This window comes from Periplaneta americana, chromosome 6 (assembly GCF_040183065.1).
Source record: "Periplaneta americana isolate PAMFEO1 chromosome 6, P.americana_PAMFEO1_priV1, whole genome shotgun sequence".
In the NCBI taxonomy this organism is placed as follows: domain Eukaryota; kingdom Metazoa; phylum Arthropoda; class Insecta; order Blattodea; family Blattidae; genus Periplaneta; species Periplaneta americana.
In genome coordinates, this window is record NC_091122.1 from 90,194,443 (window position 1) to 90,213,468 (window position 19,026).

The following is a 19,026-nucleotide window of genomic DNA, read 5'->3' on the forward strand; positions in this document are numbered from 1 at the left end:
AGTAAAAAAAAAAAAACATGCATTTTAATTATTTTTAATTTCAATATTTTTTGTACATAAGTAGCTACTTACGCGGTATTCTGAACTATAGCGAATACTTTTTTTAAGAGACTACTTTCGCATTTTACTTGATCTAAAACTCGTCTGCTACGAAATCACTCTCGCTGCAATAATGTAGCATATTGTAGCATATATGTTAAATAATATATCCTACAACGAAAGTACTCGTCTTTCAAGAAAGCACTTCCGTATTTTTAGTGCACGAAAATATTTTTTTACGGAAGTCTAAAACTCGTCTTTTACGAAATAACTTTCTCTGTACGAATTTTGTTTTGTTTATAGGTGCTGCTGGTTTGAGTTGTTGTTTCATATTGTGCGGTATTACGTGTTTGCTTTGTTGATTGTGCTTTTTAGTGTGTAGTGGGATCTTTCTGAAGTTCTGTAATGTTGTTTTAAGTATGTTTCTATTTTGTTGCGTAGAAATGCGCGAGCGAGGCCTATAAACTAACGGGGATACAATTTATGTGTTGGCCACACAGCAATCGTCGGATACAAAAAGAGTTTATAATACTTATATATTACAAACTCATATATTACAAACTCTTTGTCGGATACTTCGTAACCAGTGTTGCCAATGCAGCGGTTTTCCCGCTAGATCTAGCGTTTTTCGGCGTTAGTTTAGCGGGTAAAATTTATGAAATTTGTATTGCTGATATAGGGATTTAGCGGGTATTTTTAGCACTCACAGCGGCAAAGTAATCTAATTTTATATTGACAATATAGCAATTTAGCGGTTTCTGCAAGGCTTCACAGCGGATTTTTAAGAATCGAGTTGGCAACATTGTTCGTAACATATACGCTGGCAGGAATTTATCTGTTTGTTGTGAAAGAGTAGAAGTTTATTTTAGTTTTGAGCGGTTATTTGAGATATATACATATTTACAAGCTATCAGTTTTATGTTAAAGTATGGCGAAACATCATCCAGATCTCATATTCTGTAGAAAACAACCAGGTGTAGGTGTGTGTATTATAAACCTGTTATATTTACATAAGAGGTTATAATCTTTGTGATATTGCAAGTCGAATAATACTCTGTTTCTGTTTCAGCTATTGGTCGACTGTGCGAAAAATGTGATGGCAAATGTGTCATATGTGACTCTTATGTTCGACCGTGTACGCTAGTAAGAATTTGTGACGAGTGTAACTACGGATCATACCAGGGGCGATGTGTAATTTGTGGCGGACCTGGCGTGTCAGACGCGTACTATTGCAAGGAGTGCACTATTCAAGAAAAAGATGTAGGTAAAATGTTTTCATAACTAGAAATCTAACCTAATTATGAGAAACCCTATGTTTCACGAAAGGAGCCAGACTTATGGCAACAGTAATCATAAAATGGAATGCATTTGGGTCATTCCATTGTAACAAACGTTACATTCTTACATGGATTTGAACATTTGACATTTTTCTGCAGTCAACTGTAGACAAGAGCAATGCTTTGGAACATACCTGGTAATAGAGGATAGTGTGAAGATTATATAGTACCAAAAATATAATATTGTGATGGTGCATGTTCTTGGGTTTACAATTTGAAAAAATGTAACAAACGTTACATCAAAGGACATGGATTCTCAAGTTGTGAAAGACTGTTGTGATTCTCTGTTCTTACAATATTTTATGTCAGATAAAAAAAATACAGCTTGAATCTAGGAAGATTACAGAACTAAATGACATAAACGTTTTTAATTCTACAGAAGTATGTTACTTGAAAATAATTAAAAACTTAGAGCAACAAACGTTATAACAGTGTAACAAACGTTACAGAGTCAGAATTGAACAGTTTGTAAAGAACATCCTAGTGATAATTTAAAAAAAAAAGGTAATTTTTGAGAGTACAATAACATTCTTACTCAACTAGCACAGTAAAATTTGTGTTGAAAATAAATTTTCCCCTAACTTCCTTAGGTTTAGGCAATGTGCTTAAAACTAGGTCTGGGGATATTTCATCTATATCGTCATTTGTAGGGTACACAAAGTAAGTGTTCTTTCCTTCTCTTCTTCTCATGAATTGTACACTACACATATTACATAATTGAGAAGGATTATATGTCCAACATAATATTGTCCAGTTTGTGGGTAATGAACCAATACGTAATCACCAACTGATAGTTCTGAAAATTTTGAATTCATGGCATGATCAATGGAATGAGTAGATTTTGTAGGACTGCTTGTTTCTTCCTGCGTTCCTTTTATTTTATGTTTTTTAAATGGTTCAACATCTCCAGTATTTGAGAAGAGCCCAACTGTGTTTGGTGCAGCAATTTTCACACATCGGGCTTGTTGGATTCCTACCACTGGCAATGCACTTTTCCATTCTTCTACATATTTTGCAGCAATTGAGTCAATTTTACCAGCAGGGACATAGAAACAATGTATGTTGTAAATGTTAGATTTTGTGATGTCATAAAATTGCTCAGCATTTTGCACGGTAGCATTTCCTTGTAAAACTTGCTTCCATACACTGCGTTTAAGGGTAGCTCCAACACCATCGTGTGGGCCCTTACCATGGTAAGACTCGTTATAGTTCCACTCAACATTACATCCTAGAATTTTGGATAATGTGCATAAGTATGATAGTGCCTTCCGGTTTTTAAAATGTTGTGCAGCACCATCAGTCCACAGATAAACTGAAGTTATAGGAGACTGCTTTAATGTAGACAGGTAGTTAAGTAGGATTTCATTGAAAGCAGCAACTTCAGCAGTGCCATGACTCTGTGTATCACTAATGACTGCTGAACATATTGTTGTGACATCATCAGTAGAAGATTTTCGGAAATAGCAAACTGCAGTATAGATTGTCGTTGATGTTTCAGCTGAGGTGTGTGTCCAGTGTGCTGCCATAACTTCATTCTGAAATTTTGCTACATAGTTCTCAGCAAAATCTGGTTGTAGTGATGATTTTTGATTCTGCTGTTCCTTCCATTGTCTTCTTTTATTGTATATATGATTGGATAGTTGCGTTAGCTGATTCTTGAAATAAGTGAAGAATTCATTTATAGACATATCTTTTTGAACCAGATGTCCACCTTCCCATTGCTTGGTGTGAACCTCATCACAGTCATCATCAATTTTTGTAATCAGCGTGGATTCAATATCTCCACATTCTTGGCAACTTCTTTTCATACAGTTCTTATTTTCAGTTTGACAAACTGTTTCTTTCAGAAGCTCCTGGATGGTTTTTGGTTTTTCACTTGTTTTCCAGGGCACTGCTGAAATCATTAACTGCGTATTTTCACAGTAAGGGCAGCAGCACATTATCTGATCCTTGTCAGAGACCAACCTGACATGTTTCGGTCGCATTTCACAAAATTTTGATAGACCAATCTTTACATTTGGATTCTGCTCTTGAAAAAGTGTGTATACTTCACGCAAATGATATACAAGCAGTCTTTTTTGCATATATTCTTTCTTTCCATCCTCACGTATTATAATAAAATTTTTTTTTTCCAGGGAGTTGGCGGGAAACATCGTCACATTCATAAAAATCCTTCACCATTTTCATAGTATCTGCAGTAATAGACAATGTAGAAGATGTGGAATGTTTTGCTGGCTGTACTAATAGATTAAATGATTCGGCAAGCTTTCTTACTACGGCTGTTTGTTTTCGAGGGCTCCTTGGAAGGTTTCTTTGTGCTATTTTTATAGCCTTTCCAAAAGAATTTGCACTCTTATAAGGAGGACTTCCTGAAGAACCGTCTTTCAAAATACATGAACTTAAAACTCTTGCTTTTTGTCTTCTACGATATTCTTGTACTCACTTCCTAGTGGCTTCTCTTTCTGCAGATTTTTCTGATTTTGATTTTGGCTTTTTCCTAAGTTTCCTCATAATATTACGACACTTTTCTAGTCTCTCTTGAGTTTTTTCTGTGTCCATTCTAGCTCTGTACTCACGCATTCTCTCAGCAGCAGATTTTGGAGCTTTTTTCATACTGAAATGCATATATGGCCCATCAAACATGAAAACGTATTAAAACACGTCTTATTTTAAATATAGGCCTACCAAACATAAGCCATTAATCAATAATTTCATGTATTAAATCTGATTATCTTATTATTTTTTGTGTAACAAACGTTACCACATTGTTATGTAACTTTTGTTATTATTTAATGTAACGTTTGTTACACAGAATTTATATAAAATTATTATTTTAAAAATCAGAACGTCTAGTATTTATGTAGCTTACATGAGGAAGTAAGATAATACAAAGTTTCATTTTAAAATATAAAACAGTTTTCTAATTATGAAATAAAATTAATATTTTTGTAACAAACGTTACATAACCTAAGTATTTCTTTTAACAGTGGATAACTACTTTAATAGATTATATTTCCACTCATTGTTACTACATACAGGCACTGAAACAATTACTTTCAAAGGTAATATAGCACTAACTTCATGGAATTTAATATTCTGATAACTATGTCCTAAAATCAAATGATGTAATCTCACCAGAATCCCTCTGTAGCAGCCATGTCGACTTTGCTTGTTGGGAACAAAGAAATTATGCCGCCAAAATTAAAATTATACTATGCTGTATAAAGTCAATGAATTGGAGAATTTTTTAATGCAAAAGAACAGTTTCTTCGATTAAATACAAAATTTTGTCTTTATGTCCCTCATCTCGTGGAATGACCCTTGAGTAATATTGATTAACCGTTTAGGAAGAAACTCAGGTAGGATTCCCAACGGGCAGTTCTTTACAATTGCGCTACCTAAGGAAGGCGGGGACAATCTGAAAGAACAGATCGCCTTCACTAGGAAGTAGGGGGTGACACCTAGCGGAGGAAAGTGGAACAAGAAAACTCCATCTAGGAAGCAAAAGTAGAAATCCGGTCGTTCAGTTAGTAGGTGTAATTTTTACTATATGAGTGTCTATTGCACATTTAATTTTGAAGAAATTGAGCTAGTTAATAGGTGTAATTTAGGTTTGTTGTGTTATGCTAAATACGTGATTGTCGAACGCGCATTTCATTGTGATAGCCTTGGGTGTGAGCCACCAGGGCGGGGTTACCAGTAGCATAGACGAATAAATAGAGGACAGTAGGCAGAGAGAGCAGCTACTGTGTGGAGAGAGTGGGAATAATTTCCCCTACTGGCGTCCTATTCTTTCAGATTTAGCCGTTTCGGCTAGTGAAGGAAGTTGAAATACTAAAAATATAGCTCAGATTGCATTATTGGCATATCAAAAGTCTGAACAAACCAAGCCTAAACCTGTCACTGATCTTCGACCTTATAAAAACTCACTATCTATCTTTCAAAATGCATATATATATATATATATATATATATATATATATATATATATATATATATATATATACACATACACATATAGTTTTTTTAGTAGGTTATTTTACGACGCTTTATCAACATCTTAGGCTATTTAGGTCAGAATGAGATGAAGGTGATAATGCCAGTGAAATGAATTCGAGGTCCAGCACCGAAAGTTACCCAGCATTTGCTCATATTGGTTGAGGGAAAACCCCGGAAAAAACTTCAACAAGGTAACTTGCCCCGACCGGGAAGCGAATGCGGGCCACCTGGTTTTGCGGGCAGATGTGCTAACCGTTACTCCACAGGTGTGGAATATATATAAAAGGTATAGGGCTACCAAAACCCTGAATCAACCAAATCTGTCACTCCTATCGAACTTAAGAAGACTTGCTTTCTATGTATCTTTTCATCCTTATTCCTGTGCTATATTGGTATCGCTCCTCAATTTATATTTTGTTTACAATATGTATGACTTGCCTAGAAGTCTAGTGGCCTATGTAAATACGTACTGTCTTTCTTTGGTAACGCAATTGTAAAGAAAAACCGAAAAACGTGGTGGTGGCGGTGGCGGTGGCGGTGGCGGTGGTGGTGGTGGTTTAAAACTCTGCTGTGGCTTGTTTCCGTGCCATAGGGGTAAAATTTTATTTCGGTGCCCCTTATTATTGCATCACTGAGTAATAAAATGTAACTATAAAATATTAATGATTGCTTTTCAGCCACTTATAAAATTCTGGACAGGGATCTTATGGTTCTAGATGTTGCAAGTAATACGTATTCTTGTAGATAAGTATCAAAATACTGTATCTGGTGTCAACATGTTAACCAAATATCCAGAGCAAGAATGTCTAGGGCAATTTTGGATTTTAAAGCAACAGAGAAATCACTGGAACATCCCATGAAGAGCTGGGAGAAAACTTTTGAAGGTAACAGTTCATTTAGGACTATGACCTGTCAGGATGAGGATGATGATTATAATGATACTTCTTGTAGATACAGGGTCCACACCTGTAGAGTAGTGGTCAGCGTGTCTGGCCGCGAAACCAGGTGGCCCGGGTTCGAATCCTGGTCGGGGCAAGTTACCTGGTTGAGGTTTTTTTCCGGGGTTTTCCCTCAACCCAATACGAGCAAATGCTGGGTAACTTTCGGTGCTGGACCCTGGACTCATTTCACCGGCATTATCACCATTTCATTCAGACGCTAAATAACCTGAGATGTTGATACAGCGTCGTAAAATAACCCAATAAAATGAAATGTAGATACAGCATCTGTATGTGTAGTGCTTTCTGTACCCTCGATTTAAAATCCCAGATTCGTGAAATCTATTGCATGTTAACATGAAGACTGCTCTAAGCCATATTGAGAATATTTTTCTCTTCAACAAAATACTGTCGAGATGCCTATTAAGTGGGAAGAAAAGCTTTGTTTAAGGGCATTATATGAAATGTTTTATTATTTTTTAATTAGCTCACTTAACTAATTTAAAAATAATGGTAGACTGAAAAATGTATAAGAATAAATTAAGCACAATATAAATTCCCAGTGGATTATGGATTTTCTCTGTTCCTTCCAGCCACACTATGGCCTTGAGATTTACTTAATCTCTAACAAAACTGAGTACCAGGAGTACCTCATTGCTGCAAGTTCAGGAAATAGGCTATTACAAACAAGATCGAAACCGAAACCTTATGTGTTGGAATCAAGTGATGGAGTCCAGATCAAAGTGATATTAGTGATCCAGCTTTAGTGGCTGTTCCCTGATGTGAGATTTCATTGGATGGAACTAAGTGGAAAATGATGGAAGAGTTATTTATCATCATCAGGTACGGCCATATCAGAGCAGTTTCCATATTGTACTGGATCCATATTCTATGCATTTAAAAAAATTTAAGAACATTAAGTGCATAAATGACTAATTTGTGTCTGCAGTCAAGAGATGTACAGAGAATTAAGTTCAGAATGAAACACAGGTTGGACAGTATCAAAAGATGAAATTCTCACATATTTTGCACTACTTTACTTGAGAGGGGTGTTTGGTCTTGGAAAAATGCCTCTATGTGCACTCACAAGCAAAAAAGAGCGACATTGGCATTGCAAGCATTAGAATGATCTGTTCTCGAACACTGATCATGTGCAGAGAAGAATGCTCTTGCACGAAGAGCGCAAGTTGATCATTACTCGTCTAAGTTATGGGGTGCAGCTATATTAGGACTTTCAATGTCAAGAGAGACAATGTTAGAAATGAAGTATTGCAGGTTTCTCATACGATCATAGAGAAGTCAGAAATCGAGAAGTGATAAGTTTGCTTTGACATATTTATAAAGAATTCTATATCCTACAATGTTATAATCTGGAGGAAGTGTTACTTGTGATTAAAAATTGTACCCTACGAAGTGCAGGTGCAGGTTTCTTCAATATATGGCTGCAAAACCAGAAAAATTTGGGATTAAGTTTTGACTATTGAATAAAATATTGTCATTTTTGGCAATGTATAATATAATTCATAATACTTCTAAAAATCAACTGGTCCACTGCTGTGGAGTAATAGTTACCACGTCTGACCATGAAACAAGTGGGCCCGGGTTCAAATCCTGGTTGGGACAAGTTGCCTGTTTGAGGTTCTCTCTGGGATTTTCCCTCAAGCCAATAAGAGCAAATGCTGGGTAACTTTCGGTGCTGGACCCTGGATTCATTTCACCGGCATTATCACCTTCATCTCATTCAGATGCTATTATAACCATAACAGTTGAAAAAGCGTAGTAAAAATAGCCAATTAAAAAAAAGTCAGTTGTTTTCAAGAACATTACATTTCAAGCTTGTATTAAAAATGAATAAACATTAATTTGTGATTATTATTATTATTATTATTATTATTATTATTATTATTATTATTATTATTTCATCATCATCATTAATAATATCAACGTCGAAATCATTAATTTATAATTATGACATAAAAGGCGAGCACATTTTTGGGTTAAGAAGCCTTCAACTTTCAAATTAAACACATGTCAATTTGAGTCATTGCCATCCTTTGAGGTAGGAGACTTATGCCATCCTACTAGTGTTAAAGAAAAACATTGCAAGTTGTGTTGAATTATTGGAATGTAAAGATCATTTGTTTTCCTCTAATAATATACGATTAACAAAATACGTGAAAGAATATAAGACTGAATTGTTTTATCTTTTATTAGGGTGTTTGGTTCTAGGAAACAAATACAGCGTATCTTCTACAAGATTTAGAAATGAAAACGAAGGAGAATTATGCTCAAAAGTACACCATGTAAATAAAATATTTGACGATTCTGTAAGACCATAATTGTCACGAAAACTGAACAGAAATTCATGATATTACCGTGTTGGAAGTGGAGGGACGTAAACATTATTTTTTATGAAACCTCTCAGGAAGAAGTCTCACAAGGTCCAGTGACCAGGGTAGCCATGCAGATGATGTTTGTGGCTGCTGCATGACATTTCATTCATTTAAGTCATCATTAATATATTTTCTAATATAAATACAATAAAATAGTACATTATGCAACGAGCCTATAATGGTAGTAATTAAGACGCAAGTATGATTGTTTATGAAATGAGCGCAAGCGAGTTTCATAATTGAAGGGTATATGGGAATAACGATCAAGGTCCATTTTAGAAAGTTTCGAGAAAAACGAATTTAAAGTTTAAGCACTTAATACTTTGTTATGTGTGTATTTAATAGAAATTGACGTAGTGGAATGTCAAGAACGATGATTTCTTATTACTAGCTAGACCACATGATAGTACTTCCTTTCCACTATAAGATAGCATTATTAACTCAATTTCGATTTTTGATGGACCTTGATCGTTTTTCCCGTGTACCCTTCAATTTTCATACGAGCATCTTAATTACCATTATAGGCAAGTTTCATACGACTTTTTATGCTCGACCATATTTCTAACTTGAAAGTATTCAAAATTATGGTTATGTGCGAACTGACCTGAATTGTGAGATGTGCGCAGACGCGAAAGTATTGATTTTTTCCGAGGCCGAATTTCATTGACCTTGGCATAGAATAAGATGAACATTACTCTGGTATAACCTGAAAATTGATTTAGAATTGAAAAACGAGATGACAAATTGTATTTATTTGAATATTATTTACAATTAACTCTAATTATTATAGTAACAGAACATAACCTGCTGTGACAGTATTGGATTTCCAGCCTCCGTGACTTTTCGCTAATTCTCTTTCGATTGCATATCTGAGAATTATCGATACTTGCAGTTTTTATAACGGTACAAAGCTGACTTGTCATTGGCTGAACACCTGTAACCTGACTTGCCATTGGCTGAACACCTGTACTTTAATGAGTAGGTTACTTTAATGACAATCATTAAAGGACTGCTACCAGGTGTATAATTACTACATTTCGGCATGGTCGAGCATAAAAATAATTATAATATTTTTTTCCTTTATCACAAAATTGAAGATTTTTTTTCGCAGAAAAGGCCAAGTTTCGAGAAAATTCGCAAGAAATTTGTTGTCGCATACATTTAAGATTGAACTGCACATACTTCTTGTGCATCTTCCAAGTCACTTCTTGCATTTATTGCTAATACCAAAAAGACCCAGCCCTGTTTATCAGAAAAAAAATTAAATGTGTGTCTACCATGCCATTATGAACACCTTGAAGAACCACATCACAAAAATTCATTCGACTTCCATAATCATGTGGCTGTAACCCCAGATCACATATATAACAGATTGCTCATCCCTATGTTAAAACGTTCTTCAAACTGTCAGATGATATCCTGTGTAATTTCTATAAAATAAAAAAAGAAGAAATACCAATCTATATCACAGACACACTCATTGCTAAAACTCTTCAGTTGTGAACGAAATTCCTCCATAGAAATAGGTGATTCCAGAACATAGCATACATATTCCAGGAAATCATTCCAAAAATGATTCTCCATACATTCTTAAGTTGGATGCCATGGAACTACTCTGCAGCACATATAAGGATCACCTTCAGATTTATACAGATGGATCTCTAAATTCATAATGGGACATCAGGAGCAGGGTATTATATTCCAAAATATCAAGAAAGTTATTTCATACCATGTTCATCCTCCTCCAGTCTTGACACTGAATTGCTAGCTATTGATGCTGCTCTTCAGCGTGTTGTTCAAATTTCTGAAAAATCTATTTGCATGCTTACCGACCCCAAGGGGGCTATATTTAATATAATTAAGTATGTACCAAACCTATATGCACATAGAATTATTCCACTTCAGAAACAACTAAGTAAACTAAAAGAACTCCAAAAGGAAATAACATTTCAATGGATACCTAATCATTGTTGTATACCTGGAAATGAGAAAGTCGATAATATTGCAAAACAGGCAACATATTTGCAACCAAGACCTCTTCAAGTGATATCTCTATCCAGTGCTTTTGCTTCAGTAAAGTCTCATTTTACAAACCTATGGATCAACAATTGGCTCTCTTCTGACAAAGGAAAAATTTTACAGTCTGTACAAAAGAAACCAAATACCTGAAAATGTACAAAATCTTGCCCAGACATGTTCAAACATTTTTAACAAGAGTCAGAACAGGCCACATTGTCACTCAATTGTACCTATACCGATTTCACATTTCTGATAATCCTACTTGTCTGTGGTGTAATAATCATGATGAAGATCTGGAACACATTCTTCTATACTGTCCATCCATAAACCACAAAAGAAGTAAATTAAAATCATCAATACCAGTTGCGGAAGACACAGCCCTGCAGTATATATTGACTACACCCCAACTCTGGCTACTAGCAACAGGCATCTATAATGAAAACCGATCAAAATACCCCTCATTTCTCGTGAAAAACAACAACTGAATAGACTACAGTGGACTATAGTGGACTTTATGTTGTCAGCAAACAGCTGGATACATTAAGAAGATTGATGTTAAAATCGATAGCACTTTGAAGAGAACAACCACCAGGATCGCCATCCGTCCGCCATAAACGAACATGAGATGGCAGTACAGTCGCTAATGCAATTCAAATGGGAGTTACGACGTGACTCCTTATGTAACAACTAGATGGCAGCATAGTAAACCTGACAAAAGTGTTGTTTGCTGGGTAACTTTCGGTGCTGGACTCCGGACTCATTTCACCGGCATTATCACCTTCATCACATTCAGACGCTAAATAACCTTAGATGTTGATAAAGCGTCGTAAAATAACCTACTAAAATAAAAAAAAAAAAGACAAAAGTTGTTACCGTCAAAGCCTATAGGTAACTCATGATCTGCATTTACATTATATGGTTTCAGCTTCAGTAGTTTGGTTGCATATTTTGTTGAAGATTTTGAATTCTCTATTTCTTAACTAAGATGACATTCAAACTTTTCAGATAGATATTCAACCTTGCCCCAATATCATCATGATTATCTCCATAAGAAGACATTGATTGTCTGAATTTCACAAGATTTTCCATTGTAATAGCATGTGTGTTGAGCATCCTCTTCCAGATCTTTTCCTAAAAGTCACCTTCTGTAGCTGGTTTTGATCTTGCAGATCATTCATAAACATCCATTGTAATGTGTTCTTAAAGAGTTCATCATTATTACGTAAATACATTTTAGCAATGTAATACAGTTTAATACCCTTTTAAGAGGTCTCAACATGCTTTAATAGTCGCGCTTACAGCTCTGCTTGCATGCTCCATGTTACCTGTTGGCAGCGGAACATCAGGGAAAGGATTGAATTGAATGTTTTGCTTCAATGTCGACAAAACAACTTGTGTTATAGTACAAACCAGCAGGTTGTTGAGACATTGCTGAATTCATGTTGGTTGTTTAAATCATCTTTTATAAACATGGATTGAACATTATATGGAGTTCATATCTTCTTGTCATAATGTAAAACCAATTTATATATAAAGTAGAAACGCGCACGAAATGCATAAGTTCGTTGGATGCACTACGGTTCTTTACTATATACTCTCAATGATTTTGTGCGATTTTTGCATTTGTCAAAATGATATCTTTCACATTTCTTATGGCACAGATTACACATGTAGTTTTCACTTGGTTCATTGTAAAACCAATTTGAACTGTTCTATTTCAAGACTTATTTGTAGCATATGTACTTATTAACTAAAATTAACATGAGTATAATTTTTAGGGCAGAGACAGTATGTGTAATTCTTCTGTAGTGACTTAGCATTGTTACTTGTCATATGTCTGTTATATGACACAGTGGCATGTACCATTCTTCTGAACAAATGTTGAATAACCCACATACTACATGAGGAACAAAACAGATCAAAGAATTCAGTCCCTGATTGTAATTGTGATCATGATGCAGAGCAATGGTATTGGTGTTGAAAAAGAATAGGAGGGGAAAGAGGAACTAATTCCACTATTTATTATTTAATCTTTTCTCCCGTAACACACAGATTAGGTACACATTACAGTTTTACGAAATTGTTTCTCGTGCTAGACCAATTATGAATCTTTCCAATCAAGAGACTTTAAGTTTTAAGTTCGTAAAAAATTATCCTATTTTGTATATTGTAAATTTAGTTACTTTAAATATATAATTTTATATTATCATCAACTACTCCACATTTGACACCAACAAACATTACACACATACACTACTTTATCAGGTAATTTATATGAAGTAATTAATTATAAAATGTTTTTTCTTGTTTAGCGTGATGGCTGTCCGAAGATTGTGAACTTGGGAAGCTCTAAAACTGATCTGTTTTATGAGAGAAAAAAATATGGCTTCAAACGAAGATGAAGAGGTGTATAATTATAAATTTCATTTTTTTTTCGCCTAGTTTGCCTCATGTGAGAGAGATATGTAAGAACATTTACTGATTTTTTGTGACTATACCTGAAATAGATAATTAGAATTACAATGTTTAAGTTATGGTTCAGAATTACTATTTAGTTTGATAAGATTTCGGATCATGCATTCATTGTAAGGTAAAGTTTATTTAATCGAAACAAATCACATGAAAGACAGCAATCTGTAGACAGTAAATTCTATTAGAACAGAAACTCGTTTGTTGATTGAGTGTTTAAACCATTAGGGTTTACTTTCATAAAAATGTGTAGTATTAATTATGAAATTCTTAAAATGTATGTAAATTTATGTAAATGGACAACATGATGTGACCTTCTGGTGAAATAAATTCCATATCCTAGCATTCAATATTTTAAAAGCTAATGAAGTATTTTTATATACAATAAAGAGAAAAGATTCTTATACACTTAAATTGAAAACATTTCATTATAGAGTATCATTTTTTCCTTTATCTCTATGTGTTTGGCCTTACCACATCTTTGGTTTTTCACCTCCTTGATAATGGTGACAGAACTTATTCTGTTTTTGCTTTCATTTACAGATCTCAGTAAATCTTTCAGATTTAAAATTTTAATGCTGCAATTTTGTGCAGATATCTGTACAAGTAATGAAATTAATATTTATCCATTAACCTTGAATTTTATGAGTATCTAATTTTGAAACCATTAATGTTATTACTATGTATTATTAAGTCTGTAAATCAGGAGGTGAAATAGGAAGTGAATTAAGCAGTGAAGTAGTGGAAAACATCACAGGGTTAAACCAGAAGGAAGCAAGAACACAGAAGACTCAGACATTAGAAAACTTGATACTCGAGGTGGAAAACATTAGTGTGAAGATGAAGGAGTTGTTAAATGAGAATAATCGATTAAAAAAAGAAAGTGATTTTGAATACAATATGAGGAAAAGGAACCTAATAATTTTTGGTGTAGAAGAAAGGGGTCAAGAAAAAGAAGAGGGAAACCTTGAAGACAGTACGTGAAATGTGTAAAGTGATTTTTAATTTAGAAATTAAAGAGCACATCGAGGAAACATATAGATTAGGAGGAGGCGTGAATAGTCCCATTATAATAAGGTTTAAAAATACAAGAATGATGGAAGTCATTTTGAATAATTGAAAACGGTTCAGTAGTTCAAAATTGCACGGAGAAAAAGACTTGTCATTTGAAATGAGAAATAGAAGAAAACTACTGCTTCCATTTATGAAAGCAGCTAGGGCGAAAGGACATTATGTGAAACTGTATGAATATGTTGAAAGTAAATGGAAAATTCTGTCATGTGGAGTATTTCTTGGAAAATGAAAATCATCCAGAATTCGGAATGCGAGTATACACGAGAAGTAGGGAAGAATGCAACAGGCAGACCTGGGAGAGGAGTACGGAGAAAAAGACAGTGGTACAGAAGAAAGAAATAGTTAAGCAATCAATAGGAGAAGACATAAATTTAATCCGTGGAAAGGAAGAAGATGGATGAAAAAATAATGACATCTTCTGAAGCTACACGGAAGGTTGTTTCAGAATATATTATGGAAACAGAAGAAGAGGCTAGAGCAATGGGAATTCCACCCAAGGTTATTGAACAAGGAAATGCAAACAAGCTTGTAAGTGAAAACATGGTTCGATGTATGTCACATATGAATTTGCTGAGAACAGCAGTAAGATCATTCATGCGAAGAAGAATAACAAAGAGCGACATAAGGAACACTGGTGCTAGAAAAGAGATGCGTGTAGATAAGAAGAGGATAAATGAGTAGGAACACATTATATCCCCTATAGCAGGATTAAGGCATGTGGAAAACAAGATTTGGCAAGTATAGCCTAAGTGAAAAAGAAAGCGCAGAAAGTGTGAGCGCAGTAGCAGAAAAAATAGTGATGGAAAAAATTAGTAACAATGTAGAAGAGAACGTCAATAGCATTAAAGGCAGAAATATGGTGGAAGTGATCAGTGCTGAAAGGATTGAACCAGAGTCATGGAAAGTGGTAGTGGATGAAATCAGAGAAAAAATGGACATACTAGTAAATGGGATAAGTAAGGGATGGGTGTGAGGGCATAGGAAATAAGATGAATGTTTCGAAATCTAGTAAATAGGAATAGTGTTATTATAGTAAAGAGTGAAGGGGAATAATGTTAATATAGTAAAGAGTAAAGGGGAATAGTATTAATATAGTAAAGAGCAAAGGGGAATAATGCTAATATAGTGTGTTTTGTTTGAGTTATTTAAACTGAATTGATAGTTGAGAACAAAAGTGGTATTTGATCTGTTGAGTAGAGAAATTCATGATTTTAATAATAGGAACAGAGGAGAGAAAAGTAGATGATGAGAAAAAATAATGGAATGGCAAATGATGTAATGATGAGTTATGATGTTTCCTAAATATAAGAATGTGAAGGTACCCCATGACATTATAGATGTTGTTTGACTAATAAATAGACCCAAATATAAAAAAATCGGTAAATATATCTTAAAGAGATGACAATTTTTTATTTAATTTCATTATACAATTATTTTAATCATGATTAATGGTGAATAAGAAATGTAAGTCCCTACCTTCTTCACTCATGGTGTAAAAAATCTGATAGTAATATCCACTTGTTTAAACATTGGTCATTTCGTACGTGCCTAAAAATTCAATGACCATGCATTTAAGATGTGTTAGATTGTTTTCTCAAATTCTTTTACTTTTCGCTTGATATGTCCAGGAAAATTCGTAATTCATTCAATAGATCATCATCTCATTGTCTGAGCCTGTCATTGCGTTTCTCAAGTGTCAAAATGGAAAGAGGGGCTTCAGAGTGTTGAGATGATAAAAAAAAAAGAAATATCGTTTTAATATGTTAAATGATTTCACTAGCTCTCATGGCATGGGAAATTGGAGTGTCACAATGGGAATCATAGTATAGAAAACTTGTCTTGAAACTACTTCGATGTAAGGGACTGTGAAAGAACAGCTACAGGGTGATCCATATAAGCCTTTACATTCAGTTATAACTTCTGAACAAAAAACGGCAAATCTTTGAATCCACTTTCGAACCATACAGCAATTGTGGGAGAATCAGGTATCTTCCTCCATGTTACAGCAAATGAGACGTGTTCGCCACCTTCATCCAAACAGAATTATATCCATCATACCATATTTTATGACTTTTTCTGAAATGTAGGGTTGTTGATGTTGTTAACTTCATTCCTGATGTTTCCTCGGACCTGAGCAAGTTTATTTATTTATAAGTTTATTGCCAGAAAAATTTAATACAAAGAAATTATAAACTACAAAATTCCAGCACACTCTGAAAGTGAGTGATCTCGTACTCAGGGGAGGATTTGATACATAATAAAGTTGCATAAATTACAATAAAATAACATCTAAAAATATAATATTGTAAATTTATTTCAACTCAACAATAATAATTCCTTTCTACAATTCACATTAAATGCTCTCGGCAACAATGGGATTTGCTCTCCACACACGTAACACAGTATTCGTTAGTGCACTCCACAGACGACGACAATGACAATTCACTAGGACTATTACGAACAACAATGAACTGTTAATCTTAACTAATATTTACAAAGCACTATTTACAAATCAGAACTGTCAGATCTCAGTTCACAGTTCTTCTAGCTCAGTCACTCGAGTTCACAGTATCTCGAACCACAGACCTTCAGAGACAGTCCACTGTACTCGAACTCAGGCCTTCGGATGCTGACACAGTTGCGGACGCACACTCGAATCGAACTCCGGTACTGGATTGCTTGCTCTGGCTAACTCACTGAATGGCTGAATAAACTGAAAAACTGCCCAGGTTCGCTCGCGTTTCTTCTTTTATGGCCAAAATCATAGTTGCGAGAAATTTCTACGGGTGTGCAGAGATAGCTCTCTCGACTTATCTGGATATCTCCACTTCGACGGACTTCTGGAAGAGTCGGGAGGGTCCGTCCCCCCCTTCACTCCGCACGCAGCAGTTGCGCGCGCACCCTCCCCTCGTCGCGTTGACGTAATACACCCCCTCTGCCCTTCAGCATGCAGATGCTCCCCGTACCAGCGTTTCGTCTGCCACGCGCCCTGTCGGATGCGTGTTCAAACCCCGTTGCAGCTGTCACAATATTGACTCATAAGAAATTGTTTACATACATTTTTTAATTTGAAATTGTTGGAGTTAAATAGGTGTTATTAAATTTTTATAAATTCTAGGACAGATTATTACTATGGTTGAAAGGAGTGCTCGTTAAACACTTGAGTTCAAACAAACATATTGCATCCATGCCTTTGGTTTTGTTTTTGTGAATATATGATCTGAAATATGTCCAATTTTTATGTATAAAATTTAGTAATACATTGATATAAATCTGATGTATTTTCAAGTCTTTAAATTCTAAAAACAGTTTTTCGGTAGGATAATCAAAAGGTTTTTGAGACATATTTTCATTATTCTTCTCTGTAATAAATATAGTCGGTTAAGGTTAGTTTTATAAGTACTACCCCATCCTAATATTCCATACTGGGTTATAGACTGAAAAAAGGCAAGATAAACTGTACGTGATACATCTATTGGTAAGTAATTTTGTAACTGAACAAAATAATTTATAATTTTACGTAATTTGTTACAAAGATAGTTGATATGTTTGTCCTAATTCAGATGCTTATCAATAATGATTCCTAAATATTTAACCTCTAAATATTCATTTATAATAATTGGACAGTTCTGCGCCGTAGCGTCATGATCTAAGGCATCCTTCCTAGGACTGAAAACTTTAAGGGTTGATTTCTCAACATATTGTAAGATGGACTTGGTCTAGGCTACTATGGTTCTGAACCCTTCATTATATGCAAACTCTCAGCTAAATTGGAAATCGTGAATAACATGTTCTGGATGAATTGACATGGAATGACCCAATGCTTTTCAGTACACTGACGCTGATGTTGTAAGATAAGCAACTTAAAATTTAATGGCCACAGACTGACACAGATATAATACGAGATCTGTAAGGTGGGAAGGTTGAAAATTAAGGTGGAGTGTGTCAGCCAGAAGTATAGTCACTATCACTGAGACTAAAAGTTGCCAGACCCTCCCACTGTTTTTTTTTATATTTTTTTTTATAGTTTGGCCAGGAATTGCATAGATTGAGGGAAGGTTACGTGACAAAATAGAAGTGTTTTCTTTCTCCTTCAGTTGACGTGGGTGACATGACGTTACTTTGGGTACAAACAGAGAATAATTTTCATTTTGTTTCCTGAATTGTTGCAGTCAAATCTTTTGTTATCACTACTAATTCCTTGAATGGTGGCAGTGTAGGGTAGTCGGTACCTTGTGAAGACCACTGCTAGAGAAACTGAATCCTCTTACTTTTGACTAGAGTGATCTGCTTATCTGAGGGAAACGACTTGTTTGTTTAGGAGAGTGCCCCCATGCCTGACTTACTTAATTTAGAAGAATGTGAAAAGAAGAAGCTCGTGGCTGTTAGAAACATATCTAAATGGTGCCAAGGGGACTACAACTCTTTGTGGCGTACTTCTAAAATCTTGTAACTGCATTTGAGGAAATTGTACAGAAAAACATAAAACTTCTTATTCTTTGAATATCCCAGTTAATAACTGTTATGCATTTATTTATAGAATAAGAAAACATTTGTAGACATACCAGGTGTTATAGCAGACGCATTTTGAAAATGTACACAGATTTTAACATTTGGGAAAAATTGGACTTAGACTTACGAGTTTTTTTAAGTAACCCGACATCTTGCATTATTACACTTTCATAATTGAATCCTCCAATATTAAAAGGAACTAAGTTAGAATAATGCATTTTTCACTTTTCTCCTGGAAACCATTTT

The 19,026-nt window shown here is 34.8% G+C and overlaps 1 protein-coding gene across 2 annotated transcripts; it reads left to right on the plus strand.

Annotated features, from left to right (window-relative positions):
- The first annotated feature begins 663 nt into the window (after positions 1 to 663).
- On the plus strand, positions 664 to 13,544 carry Phf5a (PHD finger protein 5a). Of its 2 annotated transcripts, XR_011332603.1 has the most exons (4): positions 664 to 1,019; positions 1,109 to 1,299; positions 6,907 to 7,156; positions 13,038 to 13,544. XR_011332603.1 is itself a non-coding variant. In XM_069828395.1 (3 exons), exons 1-3 carry the CDS (start codon positions 968 to 970, stop codon positions 13,125 to 13,127), a joined length of 333 nt encoding a protein of 110 aa, XP_069684496.1. In that variant the 5' UTR covers positions 839 to 967; the 3' UTR covers positions 13,128 to 13,544. The 2 variants fall into 2 exon arrangements, 1 of the variants encoding a protein (XP_069684496.1); XM_069828395.1 differs by lacking the exon at positions 6,907 to 7,156 and having other exon boundaries at positions 839 to 1,019.
- The last annotated feature ends 5,482 nt before the right edge of the window (positions 13,545 to 19,026 follow it).